General features: G+C 52.0%; 3 protein-coding genes across 3 annotated transcripts in view; all 3 read right to left on the reverse strand.

Moving 5' to 3' along the window:
- Positions 1 to 642: 642 nt before the first annotated feature.
- On the reverse strand, positions 643 to 5,988 carry LOC117650872 (glutathione S-transferase 1-like). The gene is made up of 6 exons (XM_034394489.1): positions 5,889 to 5,988; positions 5,651 to 5,794; positions 4,700 to 4,758; positions 4,473 to 4,620; positions 3,000 to 3,164; positions 643 to 2,786 (listed from the first exon to the last, which is right to left on the reverse strand). Exons 2-6 carry the CDS (start codon positions 5,792 to 5,794, stop codon positions 2,655 to 2,657), a joined length of 648 nt encoding a protein of 215 aa, XP_034250380.1. The 5' UTR covers positions 5,889 to 5,988; the 3' UTR covers positions 643 to 2,654.
- A 1,176-nt stretch (positions 5,989 to 7,164) lies between these two features.
- On the reverse strand, positions 7,165 to 10,939 carry LOC117650445. Its single transcript, XM_034393885.1, has 5 exons — positions 10,856 to 10,939; positions 9,020 to 9,290; positions 8,624 to 8,780; positions 8,371 to 8,479; positions 7,165 to 8,253 (listed from the first exon to the last, which is right to left on the reverse strand). The coding sequence occupies exons 2-5, from the start codon at positions 9,282 to 9,284 to the stop codon at positions 8,140 to 8,142; spliced, it is 645 nt and encodes a 214-aa protein (XP_034249776.1). The 5' UTR covers positions 9,285 to 9,290; positions 10,856 to 10,939; the 3' UTR covers positions 7,165 to 8,139.
- A 7,537-nt stretch (positions 10,940 to 18,476) lies between these two features.
- Positions 18,477 to 20,208, reverse strand: part of LOC117651151 (head-specific guanylate cyclase) — a 91,621-nt gene continuing 89,889 nt past the window's right edge. The window contains exon 12 of the mRNA XM_034394954.1: positions 18,477 to 19,861. Coding sequence (XP_034250845.1) covers positions 19,621 to 19,861 — 241 coding nt within the window. The 3' untranslated portion in view covers positions 18,477 to 19,620. The remainder of the gene's footprint in view (positions 19,862 to 20,208) is intronic.

A 20,208-nucleotide genomic window follows, 5' to 3' on the forward strand; every position in this document is an offset into this window, starting at 1 on the left:
GCAGTACGTTTAAGGGTGCAAAAAATGGATTATCTCTGTTTGAAATGGCGTTGGAGCGCGTGAAACAACACTCGTCGATTACGACGACCCCTCCTAAGAAAACTACCCTTTCTCGCCGGGGTGCGAGACCATATCCGAACTGACCGGGGTGCTAACAAGCTTAACACACGCGGGCGCTGGGAGACCATAACTTGATAGGATTTGTCGAGTTCACATATTCTCGCAGCGCCGGGCGAATTAAGATTGTTTCCTAGCGCCCCGGCGAGAAAGGATGGTCTCTTAGCGCCCGGGAGAGTAAGGATGGTTTTCTGAGGAGGGGTTGATGAAAGGCATGACTCTTCAACACACTACATCACTCAATCAAACAGCGATATCCTTTCTCCGTCGTCTTCGGATTCAGTCCTAAGGTTTAAGCTTGGACGTTCAACAAACGGCTCCGGCAAGCATGAGCCTCCCACTGTCACTACTTATTGAGGTTGATGGGCAACACTGAGGGTTCTCAATTTCCCGTCAAATATCTTCCCTGATCAAGGTCGGTACTAAACTCTGGGGGACCAACACGATGACAACAACAATAAGTAGAACTGAAACAAACACTTCGAGTTCTGAGAGAAACCATGCAGGACACTGAATATGGGTGGGTGGCGTGAGCGTCATTGTATGTACATTTTCAGCAGCTGGAAACAAATGCTGGGTGCGCTCGGTCTTCCAATTTCTTTTAAAGAGCCCTTCCTGTCTCCGTCTCGTCTGATTGCCCCAGTTCCGATGCTGACGTCAGAATGCTACCTCGACACAGTCTTCCTCATCCCATCTCTGTTGTTGTCCCGGCAGCACCGCCGTCAAGGGTGGAACCAATATGAATGTCTAACCTTGTCCTAGTTGCCGCGTCATTTGTCCTTCTTTCCACAGACTTCACACTCATTTCAGAAACGCGACATCACTTCGAAACGAATGTGACAAAATGTCGCGTTCATTTGAGCATTGCGCCACATTCGTATGAATGTAAGTCCGCCACAAATTAGCTTTTTCACATTCAAACCAACGTGACACAATGCTCAAAGGAACCACAGGTAGCCAAAGAATGTGACGTCACGTTCGCTTTCACGTCACGCTCAAACTAACACCGCCGTCTTCACGTGAAAGCGAACGTGACGTCACATTCTTTGGCCACCTGTGGTTCCTTTGAGCATTGCGTCACGTTGGTTTGAATGTGAAAAGGCTAATTTGTGGCGGACTTACATTCATACGAATGTGGCGATGCTCAAATGAACGCAACATTTTCTCACATTCGTTTCGAAGTGATGTCACGTTCCTGAAATGAGAGTGTTTTTTGAAAATTTAACGGGATTATTAGCCCAAACTCCACTACAAACCGGCCTCTTATTTCATTCATTTATCTTACACTTATCATAGACAATTTTTCCACTATGATCGACACAAAACTAATTATCGTAGTTGGAAAGGAACCAGCACTATGAAAGAGTCATGATAACCCCAAAGTTTTGAGTGGCTAAGATCTTGTCACCCAATTAAAACTAGTTCATCACCTGCAATATGTATGGGCTATACGTGAAAGGATGACTCAAGAAAAAACCCTTGATCACGAAAAGGAAAACCTTTATCGAAGTTGGACAATCCATCTTTCCTGGGTAAACATTTTGGTCGCTATCATGGCCCTTTCATATTCACAATGAGGGTGGCGAGCCAATATTACGTCACCTCCTTTAGGCATCTTTTTGGCCCCCTCCCTCTCGTCCATCATCGGTTTAACCTCACATTTCCTTTTTATAAAGACAGGTCATGGAATCTCGCCCCCTTTACCCCTAAGTGGTGACGTAATATTCACACGGTGCCTAATGTACAGTCTAAGTGCTCGTAAGCCTATAAGGGCTCTGCGAATCAAGGATTTTCATCTCAAATTGAATCGAATCACATCTGCTCCGAATTTTTCAAAACGAATCTAATCTCATTAAAAATAGGCGCCTCCAATCAAACTCCAATAAACTCAGATTTGAACCAAATTTATCAGAGTTAGTAACGGCAAAATTGGCGTTTTGCGGTTGAAAAATCGAAGATGAAGCAGTGCTGATTCGATTGGCCGAACTATTTGCTTAAAAAATCGTCCTAATTTGAACACGAATCAAATCGAATAAGGACCGATATTCGATTCGATTTGGTTTCAAACCGTTCGCCCAGCCCTACGCCCTGACGTGTAATAACTAAATCCGAAAGGCTGTCTCAAAGTAGGTGAGTCCTATTTTCTTGAATTGCCGATGCTGGAACTAGAGTCCGTCTACTTTTTTCTACTGGTCTACTGGTCACTCTGGTTTAAGCCGTACTCTTTGAATGAACTTTTAAGCTTCTTCCTCTTCACTCTGTGCACATAAATAGTCCACAACTGTGGCCACATCTGCTGTTTCTACGGCAGTGCCAATTTACGTTATCAAGCAGACAAGGCGGACCACAAGAAGTTAATGCTATCATTCTTGATGGACTGAAAAAAAACAATTTGGATTCACTTTAACTCTGGGACAGCCGTTACATAACTTACGTACGTTTTATTGATCTAATAACAATCATCACAACTGTTGCCATTTCAAATTGCACCACCAAAAAAGCTCTATACTTTGTGCGTGCCGCTGGGGGAAGTTACTTCACTTGTTGATGATTGCTTTGAAGATCTTGACGCCCTCCTCGTTGATTTCATCGAAGCCAGGTACGTCGGTCTTGCACGCCTCATACCAACGTGTCACGTTGGCGTACGGCTCAAAGTCCATCCCGAAAACCTAAAGAAGAGAAATGTTGTCATGTTACTGGCGATGAAATTGATTGGCCACTCCGCGCGCAGCAAGCAGCGCTTGGTCCCTTGGCCGGTGGCGCGCTCTGTCGGGCAGAAGTGGCCACCCGAGACTGATAGCCTCAGAGGCTCGGAGTATGGCCGGAGAGGCAGGGGGTATCGGGCCGAGCGTCTCTGGCGCATGGGGTAGTTACACAGTTACCTCGAGCTGGATCAGGGTGACGCACAGGCCGATGTCTGCCAGAGTCATGTTGTCACCAGCCACCCAGCTGCTGTCTTCCAAATACTTGTCCAAGAAACCCATGGCCTCAGTCAGCGGCGCCAGCTTAGACTCGTCCAAGTCACCGTCGCCGAAAATCCATTCGCGCTGCAATCAGAGGCTGTGCTGAAGCCTAGACAGGAACATGCCGCGTAGTCAGGGCGCCTCGATGGGAGACCGTTCTCCTTCGGGTCGCTCCAACAAAGACCGATCTCGATTTCGAGGGGTTCCATTCAAAAAATGTCTTATCTGCGAATTCCCCCAAGAGAATCTTATCTTAAACGCAGGCAAATTTCACTTCAATTGACCATTTGGGACGGGTGCGAGAGTAAGCGGAATATATTTCTACACGCACAATGGTTTCTTTAATCTTTCATCTTCACATTTGATTGAATTTAATGACAAATTATATTGATTTGTAGCTGTATCAAATGATCAAACTGAGTGAAATTTGCATGCGTTTAAGATAAGATTGGGGGGGGGGGCAGATAAGATCTTTTGAAAAGGACCCTTCGATTTCGCCCGATCATGCATTCGCCATTTCTTTATTTCGGACGCCAAACTCAAAAAATAGTTTGCAGGAACATTTTAGACAATGTTTATCTGAAACTCATTGGTGAGCAATAGACACGTGTATTGCTCTGAAACTTCAAAATGAACGCGTTGAAGGGTTGGAGGCCATCGTTCTGTTCGAGTGACCCAACGGACATAGGGCATAGAACAAAGGACCCATCGGTGTGTGCGCACGATAATCCCCCCTCCCCCTCTTTTTCCCCTCTGTCGCGCAATCTTCCCCTTACGCCTGCCGCCGTGAAAATTACAATCCAACGCAACCAAAATCACAAAGGAAGGGCTCTGTAACAGGACAGGCAGGAACTTCCCTTTGACATTTTCTATGATAATTTTTTACTTTGAAGCAATTTATGGAAGCTCTTTATCAACACCCTTAAAACCTTACGAAGTATTTAAAGCATACATACGTACATACTAATTTACTTTGTTAAACGTAAAAATAGTTCGTAAATTTCGAAGTATTTTCTTCGTTAGCTTATGTATGCTCAAAATACTTTGTTCTAACAAACTGCTTTGCTTTGTAAGACCTGTAATAGTTTGTAAGGTTTTCTCAGTGAATAGGTTTATAGTACCAGATTAATTTCATGCTCGTAAGGAGTGAACTTAAAGTGAGTGCCTAGTGCACTCTCCCTCCACGTCAGCTGCTCGTGTCACTCGCACTCTATGGCGAGGCGGGATCCCTGACAGTAAATGTGACTCGCGTCTTTGAAACCGAGAAAGCAGGTACCAACAAATGCATAATTAAATGCGATAAAGTGCCAATTGTCCCATTTGACAACGGCATGCTGCCATTAGAAATCGGCAGACTCGGCGGATTAAAATGGATTCGAGAAAAACGATTACATTGTAGTAGTCATAACAGCGCTGGCTCAGGCAGCCCACGTCGAACAGCATGCGCTCCAGGATGCGGTTGCGGAGCTGGGGGTCCTTGGGGAACAGAGGGTCATCATCCTCGCCGAACTTGTCCACCAAGTAGCACATGATGGCCCGACTGCAACAAGAAGGGCGACATCGCGGTTCTGTGCAATCCTTGCCGTGTCCTTGAGCGAAAGCCTGAAGGTGGGACGCACCTCTCTGTCAGGATGTAGCCGTCGTCGTCCATGGTCGGGATGTTGTGCCGCGGGTTCATCTGCAAGCAGGTCACACCGTTGGCATCATACTCTGGCATTTTCCGGATGAGAATGTAATCGAATAGTTGAACTGAATGACTTGAACAACTTGCACACTAAATGTTATGTACAATTTTGTACGAGACATCATAGTTTTTTGTGCACACGAAATTTTCGTACAATTTTCGTACGAAAAACTGCACATTTTCGCCATTTTTGTACAAAATTGTACAAAATTTTATACAAATTTGTACGAAAAGTTCGTGTGCACATAAAACTGTGATGTGTCGTACAAAATTTGTACAAAAACATTTAGTGTGTGGGTAAGCCGGGGTCATCTGGCGTAATCTAAGGGTAAATCCTGTAATTTTTTTGATTGAATCCGGAGGTAATCCTCGGGTAATCCTCCCGGTAATCCTGTAATCTGCAGGCTGACATGGCATGCATGGCTGACACGAAATCTACCAGTTACCAGTCGTTACCCCCTGGGAAATGGAAGGAGTGTATTGCATAATCTGGTGCAAATTTAGACCGCTCTGTTTAGAGCACTGTGAGAAAAAAGTACAGAAAAAGTGCGGAAGACGTCTAGTCAATAATTTGCCTGAACCGTCCGTACTTGCCAACTACGGAACTTCCGTACTTTTTCTCCGTACCCGTTTACGTGGGTTCATATGGAGCAAGTACGGACGTCCGGATTTTTCTCCTACCTCCGTACTATATTTTTCTGTACCATTTCCGTACAAAAGTACGGAACTTTTTACAGTGAGCGGGTGTTGTCCGGCGTTGTCAAACGGATTGCACCGGCAAAAGGGTTCAATTGCCTTTGGAAGTACTTTGGAATCCAAAACTCGATGACAACGTGGCTGCTCATCATGATTACGAAACCATGCCGTGTTGTCTTCAGTACGATACCTCGAGATACTCTGGCTTGTGGGTGTCCCCGGTGAGAGGGCTCGTCGTCTTCATCTCCACGTCAACGCCAACGGCCTTGGCCGTCATGAGGACAGGCCGGCAGAACGGGCTGGGCAGGACGCCGTACACAGTCACCACGGGCATCTGCAGGAATCACGTTTGTCCGAGGTTCAAATACTGGGCTTTAAGTCCGATCTTGTTCTTTGACCGCGCTAAGTGCGAGTTCAACCCCACTGACCTTGTTGCTTGCTTGACAGGCGCAGAAGGGCGGCGTGCTCCCAGGCAGGCTGTGGACAGCAGACTGAGCGGCAGGGGCGGCACGCCATGGCCTCGGTGGCCCCGGCGAGCACGAAGGCCCACCCTGGAGCGCCGCCGGCCCGTCCCGGCGCCCCCACTGTGCAGCGCCGCCGGCCGGCCGGCCTTCTCACCCTAGCACGGTGCCATGTGGAAAATAGCATCCTTGGGAGGCCACGCAACTTGCGCTTGCACCACCCGGGCCGGGGTGGCGGTGCAGGTGTGTCAGTGCGTGTGTGTGTGTCAGTGTGAGAGAAAGAGAGATTTGGGGGGGGGGAGCTTTTGCGTGCGTGCGTGGGAGAGTGGAAGATACAGAGTGAGCCAGGAGTGAGTGAAGTGAGTGACTGGGTAAGAAGGCCTCGGCTGGTTCCCCGATTGACCCGTCGCGGTAGTGCGACCCTTCCAGCCCTGCCATCGATTGGTCGGCTTTGAGAAGCCGCGGCCACAGAGAGGGACTGAGTCTCTCGCTTATCTGGAAAAGGGAGCCATTCCCGTGTCTAAGTTTCCGCCGTAGCGCGCTCCGTCAGGAGGAGCAAGACGCTCATCTCTCCCAATTGATATCACCATTGGGATTCCGTTTTGCATTCCACCATTCCAGGAATGGCTTGATTTTTCGAGAACGTGGTGATGGTTCAATCATACGCGATGATCCATTCAACGGAGCGAGGCTTCAGAGGGAGGGAGCGAGAGCGGGCAGTGATTTCCCTCCTCCCTGAACCCTCTGGATCCACCCCTGGCCGCCCTGACCCGACATACAGTGCACCCTGTGACGTCCCTGTCAGTCCGGCCTAACTAGAGTCCAACGCGGTTCGTGACCATCCGATCGACCGGTCCACGCCGTGAGAGGCGTGGCACGGCGTGGCACGGCACGGCACGGCGCGGCGCGGCACGGTACGCGGCACGGGGCCACGTCAAAATGCTCGGGCCACGTGGTCGATGGCACACCCAGCATGAGGAGTGACGGCGGCCTTGAAGTGCGAGGCAGTGCGAGGCGGTGCGAGGTCACTGCACTGTTTCGCCAACACGGAAGTGGGGCACGACGCCGGATTCGCACTTCTTATGAGTTTGCCGTATCGTGTTTTGTTTATGTGTGTTGGTGAGGTCAATTCATCGTGCTTCATCCCATTTCTGGTCCGCACCAGCAGAAAAGGTAACTTTTTTTTTCTTCCATTATTTTTAGTTTGCAGGAAGGGCAAGTGCGCGATAAAATTAGAACAAACTTGAACTATCACTGAACATCTGTTTAATTCATACAATGCGATCGCTTTGTACAAGAGTGTCAGAACGCTACAGTACAAAAATATATCATAACTTAACTCTAGTCAACTCAACAACTAATTACTAAAGACTTCTTAGTTTATTCACCGTGTTTTAAATAAGTGAGAGGAATGAAGCATGAAGAATATCACGAAAATTGCAATACATGAATATGCTGAAACGAAGAGAACCAGACCGCGGTTTAATACTAGTCGGAGTAATACGCTTCGGGCAGCGGGCCTGCCCCATCACAGAGACTGCGGCGTTCCATTTACAACTAGGTACATCACAAGAAACATAAACATGACCTTTTTATCACACGGCACAAATTCCATCCTGATTTTGAGTCACTTTTAAAGCGTTTTTTATTAAATTAAAGATTGAGTTTATTGCTACACTCACAGTTTGATCGAGAGAGACAGTACACAAATTAAACGATATGAGACCGAAGCATGCAAACTTTTCAGTATTGTTTTAGGAACATGATTTCTACTTCAAATGAAAAGGGAAAAAATCGGGGGAAATACATTAAAAACCATCGCGGCTTTTGACTTCCTTTGTAAAAGATAGGAACTGTGCCGAAAAACTACACTTCTATATCACGTTGAGAGTACTACCCTCGAAGTCTAAATAAGCCATCACAGTTAGAGTCCAATTTTAAAACGAATTGAACTTATTTCCGCATTGGGACGAAAGCCCACATGAGAGATACGTTTAAAAAAACAACTTAATCATTGGATTTATGAAATGCTTCTCAAAGGTTGGAAGGATGCCGAAATCTCGTTTGTACTTTAAAACAAGATGTCTCCAACGACAGAAAAATTAAAAAAAAAAACAATTACTAAATCCGAGTTTTGAGCCGCCTAGAAGTGATATGAGGCTGCTCGCCAGCTGAGATCGATCGCCAAACAGGCCAAGCCTCGTCGGCACGGTGGTGGTCACTGCAGCGAGTTGGACTTGTGGCGGAGGGGGATGCGCACCGGGATGAAGTGCTGCTGGGGGATGGTGCCCACCTTGATCATCTCGGAGACGTTGAAGTGCATGGCGGCCATCTGCAAAAGCAACGCCAAAGTCAGCGAGTCAGCCACCTCCGCACCCCTGGCGGGACTTCTCATGAGTAAGAGAGAGACAGGGTGATGTTAACACAGCGGTGGCATGTAAACACTCACGTCGGAAGACACCTTCCCCCCCACGACGGTCGGCTTGTTGTCCGCGCTGCCGGCCGCCTCCATCGAGTGCCTGATGTGGTTGGCCTGGTGTGCCGAGTCCAGCGAGGCGCTACGCGATCAATAATCAATCAATGAAATTGGAGTTGTTTGCCGCCAACGTCGCGGCCATGAAGCCACACCGTCCGGGCACGTCCAGGACGTCCGTAGCCAGGACGGCCACGTTCAAGACGTCCCCGTCGTCAGCCACACCTACCTGTCGGGGTCCTCCGTGGTCTCGGGCGAGGAGTCGCTGAGGGCGAGCGGCGCCGCGTTTTTCCGGGGCTGGCAGTACAGCTCCAGCTCCTGCTGCGAGCAGCCTTGGGAGCAGCACTCGGTGGCCACGCCGGTGTCGCCGTGCCTCGACGAGGACCCTGCAACAAAGCCAGGGTTCAAGACTCGCGCGTCATGCAAATAGAACCAAAACTTAAAAAATGCAAAAAACTAATTTTTTTTTAAAATAATTTTTTACATTTTTTGAAAATTTATCTTTTTTTAATTTAAAAATTGTTTGATTTAAATTTTATGTGACCACCTAAAAAAATAAAAAGTTGTGAAAAGCAAATTGACCTCCTCCTCGATGCTCGGGCTGGCCGGGCAGCGGGCCGCCTACCTGAGGCGCTGTCGGGGCTGTAGTAGCCTCGGCCGGCGCACAGCAGCCGCAGGGCCTCGCTGAGGTTCCTTCCACACAGCTGGCGCCGCTCGAGCTCGATGTGGTGGCGGCCGTGCAGGCCGTGCGCGCCGTGGCGGTGGTGCTGCTTGTGGTGCCGGATGGGGGGCAGTTGGTTCTGTTCCGGGTCGGGGCTGTGGGGGCGGGCCAGCGCGCCCTCCAGGAGGGCCATCGCCAGCAGGACGGCCATGGCCATGCGCAGAGTCATCGTCTCCTGCAAAAGCGGGGCGGTTAGCGCGATGCGGTCGAATCAAGTGTGGAGATCACCGCACTTTCTGGTGCGGATTAAATCTCCACACTGCGACGTGGAGTTTGCAGCCTCCACACTCTCTAACTGTGTAGCAGAGCCCCTTGGCATGATGCAAACGTGGAGAACTCCACACTTCAAGCGTGGGGACTGAGAAACTCCGCACTTCCAAGTGGGCAGACCGAAACTTCCACATCTCCGCATTGCGGAGTTCTCCACATTTGGTTGCACAGTGGGGCAGCGCGCATCGCGTCCTGACTGACCCCGTTTGCAGGCGCCTTTCTGCCGTCGATATTTTCCATGCTGCACAACCGGACCTGTCACACGGGGACCTTCCAGGCCTCACGGGCCTCCGGACGGCCGCCTGGGCATTTTCCTCCGCTGGCCCACAACAACAACATCCTGGTTGGCCACGGCGGGCGTCGGGGCCGAACAAAGTCAACAACACGCGTCAAAATCGGAAACCAAATACGAAAAGACGAGAACTGTTTGAGAGTTTTTTGGGGGGTAATCCTTGATCCGTGCGTGTTGCAGAGGAAGCCCATCAGCTGGAATGCTGTCGCATGCTAATTCGCGGACCAGCCACCCGTTCAGCGGGCGCCGTTGAAACCGTGGAACGAGAACGCGATTATTTTTAGAAAATAATTTGAGTGGCAAACCAGCTCCGCGGCGGACTGCTACAATGTTGCAACTTTTCGCGAGCCAACCAAAGTGCCGGAGAAAGTGCGGTTCAAAAAAAAGGCGAGGCACTCTGTGCGTCGCAAGGTGCTTCACCTGGCTAGACGGGGAGGGGGGAAGGAGGGGGGGGGATACGACTGCCGCCTGGAAGGTAGGCAAATGATCGCACTTTGCCCGTGTTTGGGGCACGTTCCACCGCATCGCACATTCTGGATCGGGTGGGGGACGGGCGCTGGGCCCTCGCCGCGCCGCATAAGCAACGATAGGACTTTGCGTACGGTTGTCAAAACGAAGATACGCTGCTCGGAACGCGACATCGAGTGTCACTCTCCCGCCGCCTGCTTCGTGCTTCGCTCTGAGCGTCACGGGTTTTTCGCGCCTCTGAAGGGCCCAAGGGAAAGGGGCGTGGCAGGCTGGGAACCCGGCCGCGCCCTACAGTGTATCCACAATACCAAAATTATGGCACCTCAAAAACTGTTCGTCGATCATCGACTACGGTCAAATCGATATTTTGCCTGAAGAATCAAGGGAAGAAACTCGATTATCGCCATCGACTTATCATTCTTTCGCCGACTGGTTTCCGAATGGCGTTTCGAATGTGAATTAGGCCTATCGCCGACGAAGTGTAAAACACAATAGACGCTCAGAAAATTTTCACGGAGTGAAGCTTTTGATTTAACGACTACCCATATCAGTAAAAAACGACCGTGGGAAAGATAATGACTGCCCTTGAGAACGCCAAATTTCTCAAGTTTTCCCTACTTTGGTACGTGTACGGTGAGTTTAACTCAGCCTCATGCCCCGCACTGCGAGACGTGAACTCGCCCGCATCGCCAGCACCATGCACCACTCACTTGGAACGCGTCGTCTGCCCTGGGCCACGGTCGAGGGACCACTCAGCGCGGACCACCGCGTGTCTCCTTGTGGTCCACTCGGGGCGTGGCGTGGCGGGGCAGGGCGGGGTGGGGCTGGGCATGGTGAGGCGGGGCGGGGCATGGTGGGGCGTGGGCGCACGCGACACACGCCCCTCCCGTCGCTGCCGTCAGTTTACGCGGACCGCGACGCCGACTCGACAAAACGTTCAGCTGATGTGCGATTAGGTCTTGGATCCGTCGCGGCGGGGGAGGGGGGGGGGAGCCGCTCTAGGGCTCAGGGCGTAGGCTGCGAAGCGGCTCTTGCTGTCGGTGTCTCGTCAAGGAAACGATTCGCACCGCTGCATCCCAACGCTCCGAATGCGTGGTCCTCACGCGGCTAGGCGGCCCGCCGAAAGCAAGCAGGGGGTGCACGCCTTGCACGCCGACCGCGCCTGGCCCCGATTCCCCGATTTGGCGGTGGGTCTATTTCGCCATTTGGTAGGCAAGCAGCCGCGGCGGTCAGCGAATTTCAAACGGTCCCCGCTTGGAGGCCCAGGAGGTTTGGCGGCCGCGTCGTTTGGGCGGAATGCCGAACACCGACGAGGCCCGGCCGTGTGTTGTGACGGAAGCGGTGCTCCCAATCCCAACTGCAAGGGGAAGAAAAGCCAGAAAAAAAAGCAACCGCTCGCACGTTTGAGTAGCACGAAGGCACTATGAATCACCACCTGGCGTCGCGGTGCGTCGCGGCGCGGCGTCTGTCTGATTCATTCATTGAGTGCGTACCGCCGCGCTCTCCGCGCTGACGGCGCCGTTTTCTCCAGGCCGGTACCCCGGCCGCTTTGAACGCCATTCAGGCAAGGCGCGTGGACGGACCTCGTCGGACGTACCCACCCTGCTTATCACGGTCTCAAATATAGCGCAACCACAAAACCACTATCGGACAATGGTGCCGGCCAAGCTACTCTTAGAGGTTGCTCGAGAACGTGGTATTTGCCTTCGCGTAAGCATATTGGGTGCAAAGTCCGACACGTACCGTCTCCGTCGCACGCACACAGAGCACACAATAACACACCCAGATAAATGTAAAGCAGCAGTACCGTTGAGGTTACGCCTAGGTTGGTGCAAACCTCCGAAAACCGAAAATCGAAGCTTTCGTTTCGTGGCTCGAGCCACGTTGATCAACGCGACTCGTGCGTCTATTCCCCCCCCCTCTCTCTCTCTCTCTCTCTCTCTCTCTCTCTCTCTCTCTCTCTTTCTCCACACCCGTGCGCCGACAGCACCGCACCGACCAGAACGAGTACGGCACGACCTCGTCGAACGCCTGCGAAGTACGGGGTAGACAACGCCGCAACGCACGCGTGCGCGCACGCTGTGTGCGTTGCCTACCTCGCATTACCATTACCATTAAGGGCCAGACCACACATGATCGTATGCCATTTAGGCGGCCTGGCCCGAGGCCTGGCCGCAGCCAGGGCAGAGATCGAGTGCAAGTGCGCAGGCGGATTAGTTCAACACTCAAATTAAAATTGGAAACTTTCCTTAAAGAAAATTAAGCTAGCGCAGGCCCCATATAACAGCAGCTGTTTCCCCCTCAGTGGGCCACGCGGTCGAACCTAACAAGGATGAAATTGGCCCCGTTTTCGCTTGGCCGCCCTGCCCCGCAGCCTCACCGCTAGGCGCGGGCGCACAGCGGTGTCTTCGCTCTGCCTCTCCCGCACGCGCACGGGACGCTCCGTGGGTGCGAGAGAGGCAGGGCGACGACATCGCCGGGCGCGTGGCTGCACGTGGAGGCCCCCAATAAGTGCAGCGTGTGCGGCGCCGCTACAATCTCGTCTCTTCTTTTTTCGACTGGCGCGGCGGGCTGCAGCAGTAAGCGGAGCGGGCGGAGCGGGCGGCACGGTGCGGCTTATGCAAGGCGGGATCGGGCCCGGGACCGGGTGGGACGCGCGGCCGTATCCAAGGGGGCCACCGCCACCGCCACCGCCACCGCCACCGCCACCGCCACCGCCACCGCCACCGCCGCCGCCGCCGCCGCCGCCACCGCCACCGCTACAAAAATCCACCTCCACCGCCGCCACCGCTGGCTACGAGGCTGGCTGCCTGACCAGGGTGGCGCCAGGGCCAAGCCGGGGCCGCGGGGGGGCCTCGTCAGCGCCCTGGTCGTTATTGAGCGACAGCAAGCGACAGGCTGCGGGGACAGGGGCGGCATGCCGTGGGGCTGGATTTGGCCCGGCTTGTGTGTTATTCACCACCTGGAGGACACGAACAGTTCACAGTCGCGTCGGTATCCCTTAGACACAGAAACCCCCTTCGCTTTCTGGCGGTTTTAATCAGAATGATGGCACAATGTCTTTGATTGGGACTTTGTCGTCTGCCTGAGCCAAAACTGTTGCAAGAAAGTAAAAGAATTACGAAAAGCGTGTTATCTTCTACACGCAGATAAAGTAGAAAGTTCGACCTCTGACCCTCCCAGCACGCATGTGTTGCTCAAAAAAAAAAAAACAAGCAAGAAATTCCACGAAAGTCGTCGATGTGTTTGAATTAATAGCTGGACTGCTGGCTTTTTTGCCATACTGAAGTGGAGGACACTTGCACCGGTTTGTGAACTCATCGGTGCAACTTTTTAACCGAGCCGCATGAGCTGACAGCGAACAGGGACGAGTCCGAGATGGTTGTGCTGATTCCACAGGTGGCTCTTCCTTTGCAAGGCTGGCCCCGCGGTATACTCGTCCAGGCCGGAGAGGCTCTCGGCCCCCCAACCCTAACCGCGCGCGCCGCTCAGCCGCCGCACTGCCGCCGTCTTGCCGGCCGTCGCGACAAAGCCCGCCACCCTCTCCGACGCGCAATAATTGTCTCCCGCAGGCAGACGCCTCGTCGGCAGTCCGTCTCGGTGAATGAATGATTCAGCTGATGTTACGTAAAATCGGCGCCGCGTCGTCGCGGGGGAATGTTCCCTGGCCGCGGATTGGACGGCATCGGTGCCAAACTCTGCTATTTTTGCACGCAGCCGGAGGGCATTGCGGCCAGCGCTTGACGTCAGTCAGCAGGGTGGCTCCAGGTTCCAGCCAGCCTCCGGGTTCCGTTCCAGTCTTGCGGGCTGAAAGCTCGCCGCCAGACAAGACTGCGTTGGTGCCACACTATGAATACGTAATTTCCAGACACGTTTCTCTGCACTGTGCAACATTTTACAGCTGCGTAGTGAGGCCGGGGTTCGTCGGGGTGCGGGCCGGGCCCAGAGGCCAGGCCCAGAGGCCAGGCCCAATGCGCAGCCCGGTGGCCAGGCCCGTCCACTTCCTGGGACCGGAGGCGAGACGGCCAGAGGCGGCCAAGGGCCGTAAGTAGGCCAAGCGCTACGACGAGGGAACCGTCCCTTCTACGCGTCAAGACCATGGCCTCCAACGATTGCAGACAAATGTCGCAGCGCGGCGGCCCTGTCGGTTCCCTCCCTCTCTCTCTCTCTCTCTCTCTCTCTCTCTCTCTCTCTCTCTCTCTCTCTCTCTCTCTCTCTCTCGCGGATCGTCCTACGAGCTACGAGTGTGAGGGAACCGGAGGGAACGCTGCTCGGCCTGCCTGACCTAACCTCACCAGGGTCAGCGTGTGGCAGCTGATGCGGCGCGGCCTGCCGCGGACGTCGGGACATGGTCGGGACGATGCGCGTGCCCCCTCGGCCGCCCCCGGCCCTCTCACTCGCACACCACGGCGCAGACGCAATGCGCGGAAGGCGGGCGGGTCAAGCGAGTGACACCGTGACGCTCAGAGAAAGGAAAAGGACGCGATATGTGACGGCCGTCGCCGGACCGGATTACTCGCTTGGAGCAGTTCTACCAGCGTTCGTAGTTATTACTCAATGAAGAATCAAAGTTTATCTTACTGTACGCCACCTAGCGGCGGTTACCGCGAACAGTCAGAAGCTGATCCCTGATGTCACAAGCGTAGTTCAGACGAAGTTCACAACAGTGTCCGCTAGCAAGCAGTCAAAAACTTTATTTGCCGAAATCTTTTTTGTTCCAGGCAAAACTTTATTCCACTTGTTCATTCAAGTATTGTTTCTCCTCCTACCTTATTTCGGGACCTAGGGTACCTATCAAGAACGCGTCCTGTTTTGTTCACACATGATTGATTGAAAGTTGTCCTAAAATTCCGCGACTCTTTTAAACGAAAAGCTGTACAGCATTTTGCCGGCCGGTGGATGACGAAGAGGAAGAAGAAGATAGAATCAACGAATTTTTCTTTGAAAAGACGCTTCCAGTAACATGGGGTTTTCTCATGGAAAATGTCATAATTATTTCTGACAGGGGTTTGTGTTTCGTTTTTTTTTGCGCCTTCTGCTTCGAGCCATCAGTGAAATACCCTATTATTCTTCACGCCCCCAGAACCAGTTGGAGATAACCTGCCAGACGAAGGGATCAATGCACTGCCTCTCTATCTTCTCCACGCCCCGCCACTTCCCCTATTCAGGAGTGGACAGTGCCGCCCGCCCCGAAGCGCCCCGGGCGCCACATTCCGCCAATTCACTGGGGAGCCTTAGCCTCGGAGCGGTGCCCGCTGAGTTGGCCCACCTGGGGTACTTTGACGGCTTCAAGTCGCCTCCGTGTGGATCTGCTAGATAAGCCGTGGCTGCGCACCTGTGGAATGTCTCTGAGACACTGTTTGGCGGCCTGGCGCCTCTATCGCATCGCAAGCAGATTAGGAGTTAGGAGGCCCTGGACCCGTCGGTCCCGACAGGCCTTGGGCGGGACGCCGCGGACCGCGACACCGCGGCACCGCGGCCGAAGCGGGTCATCAGCAGAATCCGAGGCACGACCGGCACGGGTGCACGGGTCCGCAGCCTGATTGCCTCCCTGGGTAAACAGTGATATCGGCGCCCAGTGCGTGGCAAGTCCAACATTACGCGTCTCGGCTCTCCGTTTCCCTAATCTCCTTTTTTTTTCAGAATCACGTTTCGATTCGGGAGGGGAAATCAAGGGCGCGATCTCGCTGTAACCATATTTCAACGGGCATTTGACAATAGGGTAATTTAGACCGGAAGTCAAAAGGCATCATGTTGGCAGGAGCCTAACCTCTTCCGGGCCGGGATCAAGGTGGTGCAAATTGCGAAATAGGAACACGGGTTGGAACTTCCACTTCCACTTCAACTTGGAAGTTAATTTTAAACGACGTGGCGCAGCCGGAATGAGGTGTTGGAGATTCGACCGCGTTAAACGAAGAATCGATGAAAAATCAGCTGATTTCACGTCGAATTGACGTCTGTTCCCTGTCGAACTTGCCGAGTCAGTATTTGCTGACTGGATTCTTGAGGACGCTCTTTATCTGTAGTAGGTTTTAAGAAAGTCACTCTTCGTCGTCTAACCCGGAAGAAAGCTGTGTCCCAAGGAGAACACTGAGTCACGGGGAGGTAATTTCGACACCTGTAAGGAAATGGCACGCAGTAGCGGCCGCGCGATCCAAAAGGCGCTCAGTTGCGGCCCTGCGATCTGAAAGGCACGCAGTTTGTCACGCGCGATCCAAAAGGCACTCAGTTTGCCCCACGCGATCCGAAAGACGCGCAGTTTACCGCTGGCGGCCGGTAAAGTGCGTGTCTTTTGGATCACGCGGGGCAAACTGAGTGCCTTTTGGATCGCGCGCGGCAAACTGCGTGCCTTTCAGATCGCAGGGCCGCAACTGAGCGCCTTTTGGATCGCGCGGCCGCTACTGCGTGCCATTTCCTTACAGGTGTCTTTAGACCTAAATCTAAATCATTTTGACCTCAAAATGGTACCTAGCCGTGACCTTTTCACTTGTTCACTTGTTATAGTGTTGGGTCAGCCGCAGGCTCCACTCCTGGTGGTGACATCAAGTTGACTTTTCTGTTCTCCTTGGGGTCATTGTTAACACAGGCACGCATCCTGGCCTTGGGAAAGCGTAGTCCGGCTTGCCTGCATCAAGCGCTGTCCTGCACTCCAGTTGTCCAGCGCGCTCCAGCACCCACCCGAAAAGGCAGCTCTCTCATTCCAGGAACGTCACATCACGCTGATGTGACAAACTGTCACGTTGCTTTTCTCATTATGTCACATTCGTTTCATGTAAATCGGCCATAAATAAGCTTATTCACACTTCAGTGAATGTGACACAATGCTAAAAGGAATGTGACATTCTGTCACATTTGTTTCACCGTGATGTCTCGCTCCTAGCATGAGGGCCGGGTGCAGTCCAGGTGCAGGCCGCACCTTGGTCGAATCTTTGCGGGATGGAAGCCAGCCGGGAGTTAATCGGGTGTTGCCCGGGCATTTTGGCCGTGGATATCATCCATTGATGACTCATCTGTACTTGAGGGTCTAGGAAAGATCCTTTGCCGAGTGGCAATACGCCACACTGTGAAGCGAAAGGCAATCCGTCTTGCCACCCTTGTAGGCCCATCCCTCCAGTCTACCTCAACCGGTGTGGTAACCTTCGCCGTGGTATTTTTTTTACACCTCAAACATCCGTACGAGAATGTAATCTTTCTGAAGTGGCCAAACATAATTAAACTCTGGATAGGGATGCAAAGAACATCTTGTGAAACACGCCCTCGTTTCTCATAGTCCCACTGGGGGCGTTTGCGAATGGTGGCTAGCTCTACATAGATAGATGCTTGCTGACTTTCTCCTTTATAATCTCAGAGGACGTCACAATCATCCCAGTTGGCTCGGACATAACATTTCTTTTCAAAGAATTAGCTGTTCTTTTTTTGGCTGGATAGATTAAGAGGAACAGAGCACAAAAAATAAAAATGAATTAATAAATGGAATATAATTAAAGTGAAGCTTTTATCGCCGTGCCCTGCATTTTATGGTGCCGCCTCCGGCCGCCTCGACGTTCCCTTTTTAAAAATTGATTTGACGTGGTGTGGCCCTCTAGGGGGAGGGCACCTCTGCCGGGCGTGACGTCAGAGGAAGCTCTGGGACAATCTTTTGCCACATTCCCAGTCTACCGGGGCGCTCTGTGCGATATGGTTTTATTGAACATCTGTAAGGAAGGATTCAACTAGTCCAACGAGAGTCGGGCCGTTCACGACTTGGAACTCTATACTGAAACTCCCATCGGTGGCGTGTTTGCATCAGTAGTGAGGGCGTATCGACCTCACGGGGGTGTATCTCGTTTCTAAAAATATAACAGGTGAACCTTGAAATAATGAGGGCGGTGACGGACGTTCTTTGTACGGTGAAGTGACGCGAGCCACAAAGTAACTATGTTTCTACTAATTGATATTCACAGGAATAATTTATAATAGAACTTTAGGTTGCTGTGTTTCCACAGACCACGGAGTGCACTCAGCGTACGATGCTATCTATTTGAAGCATCTTTGTTAATCCTTTGCCTGTCACCCCAGCCGCCTCCACCATGCCAGCGAATAAATCAGACTGCTAGTCTACTTTCCGAATAAATCCCACTATTCCGGTGGAGGTCACTGATCGCTGGATATTGAACAGTGATCAGCTGTGGCCTTGGCCGAGGCGCCAGATCAACTCAATCCGGTTTGCGAGCGGCGAGTAGCGCCGCGCGTGGAGTATCGCCCTGGAGCAGCGGTTGGCAACTGGGAACCGGGAGTAGCGACGGCTCCGAACTAAAAACTCAACACAGAGCACCGAAGAAAACTCAAACATTTAGACATTTGGTTTTTATTTTCAACCAATTTTGCATTTATCTATAATTTTTTTTTATAAAAAGAAGTCCGTTTTCTGTCGTGATTTTTTTTTGTTTTCTTGCAGAAGATGGCTCTGGAAGGCGATTGCCACACAGCGTGATAAACAAGCAAGTTTGGTGAGTACAAGTGCAACACGCACAGAACAAACACATCAGGATGAATGGCGCTCCAGGCGATATTTATCAAGTGAAGTTAAAACCGAAAAGGCACTTTAGTGGGGCTCTCTGGAGAGGGACACCGGATGCCACCGAGTAGAAACCCCACAGAAACGGCCCACCATACTGGCACCTCGCGAAAATGACAAGTCTACTCAAGCATGTCTATGAAGAATGTGGTTTCCCCTGCAACATTTAAAATCACTTACACTGTACACACGAAGGTCCTCGTAGGAAGAAGAACATTGTCATACTACAGTATGTACACACTATCTGACGTGTCCAACAATGTATTTACACTGATATTAAACTTAATCACAATAATACGCTTATTGTAACGATCCACGCTTTCAACTAATTCAGTAATATCTAGGAAGGAGGTACAGAGGCACAGTTTCACAATCATCGTATCGAAGAGCACTTGGACCAAATCACTCATACCGACACGGAGAAGTAGCGGCTCTCCAGACGAGTCACGCTACGCTCTACATAGCCCATTTCAGTTAGCTTCATTTACACACGCAGCCACGCTAGTACTATTAAGTGGATGGCGGCAAATGCATGGCTACCTTTTGCATTCCACACCAACCTGTAGACATTGAACGCTGCGACCAGATCAACCATCTACTACTGCAAAGGAAGCTAAAAACTCTTTTCAATGCCGTGAGAAAAATAAAGGAATGATTAAATCAAGCGTTGAATCGATTTGTATACATTGAATTCGGAGCATCAAATGGATGGTATCGAGTCCTGGCGTATTCTCTTCACTTGCTCTCACTCGTCGCTTCTGCACTTCCACTTCTTCGGTCGGCGCGTCCCTTGCGTCGCCACTACCCCGCGCGCCAGAGACCCCGTCTCGGCGGGGCACCGCGCTGCGGGGGGTATGGCCACTGCGCGGCGTAGCTACGCGTAGCGGCCCCCCAGTGGTCCCCACTTTACACCTCTAGTCATAACTCGGCCGTGGCCTCCGCGGCCTCCGCGGCCGGCTCGTCGCCGAACTCGGGGCCGATGCCGAGCTGGCGGCGCGCCGCGTCCACGTGGTCGGCGAGGCGCGCGGCCGGCGCCACGCCGGGGTGCCGGTAGGACAGGATGAAGTGGCACGTCCCGGGGATGTTGTCCGGGAAGCCCTTGGGCAGGCAGTCCCGCGGACGCGCCTCCGTCGTGAAGCCCTCGTGCTGGCACAGCATGCTGCAAGCAGAATGACAGCCAGTCAGTGTTCGTCACGCACTGTCAGACCAAGCGGTCCACTCTGAAAAATCTTACAAACTTTTTTAGGCCTTACTAAAAGAAAATCATCTGGTAATAACAAAGTATTTTGAGCGTATACGCGTATACATAAGCTTACAAAGAAAATACTACGTAATTTACGAACTATTTCTTCGTATGACAAAGTTAATTAGTCTGTACTATGTATGCTCATAATGAGCTTTCCATGGACGTTTCTATTCTCATTGGGCACTTGAAATGCGGATGTGTGGAATTTTCTGTCTCCGCTCGGGGAGTGCCGATTTTGCAGCCTCCACACTTCAAGCGTG

This window comes from Thrips palmi, unplaced genomic scaffold, assembly GCF_012932325.1.
Source record: "Thrips palmi isolate BJ-2018 unplaced genomic scaffold, TpBJ-2018v1 HiC_scaffold_5, whole genome shotgun sequence".
Taxonomy (NCBI): domain Eukaryota; kingdom Metazoa; phylum Arthropoda; class Insecta; order Thysanoptera; family Thripidae; genus Thrips; species Thrips palmi.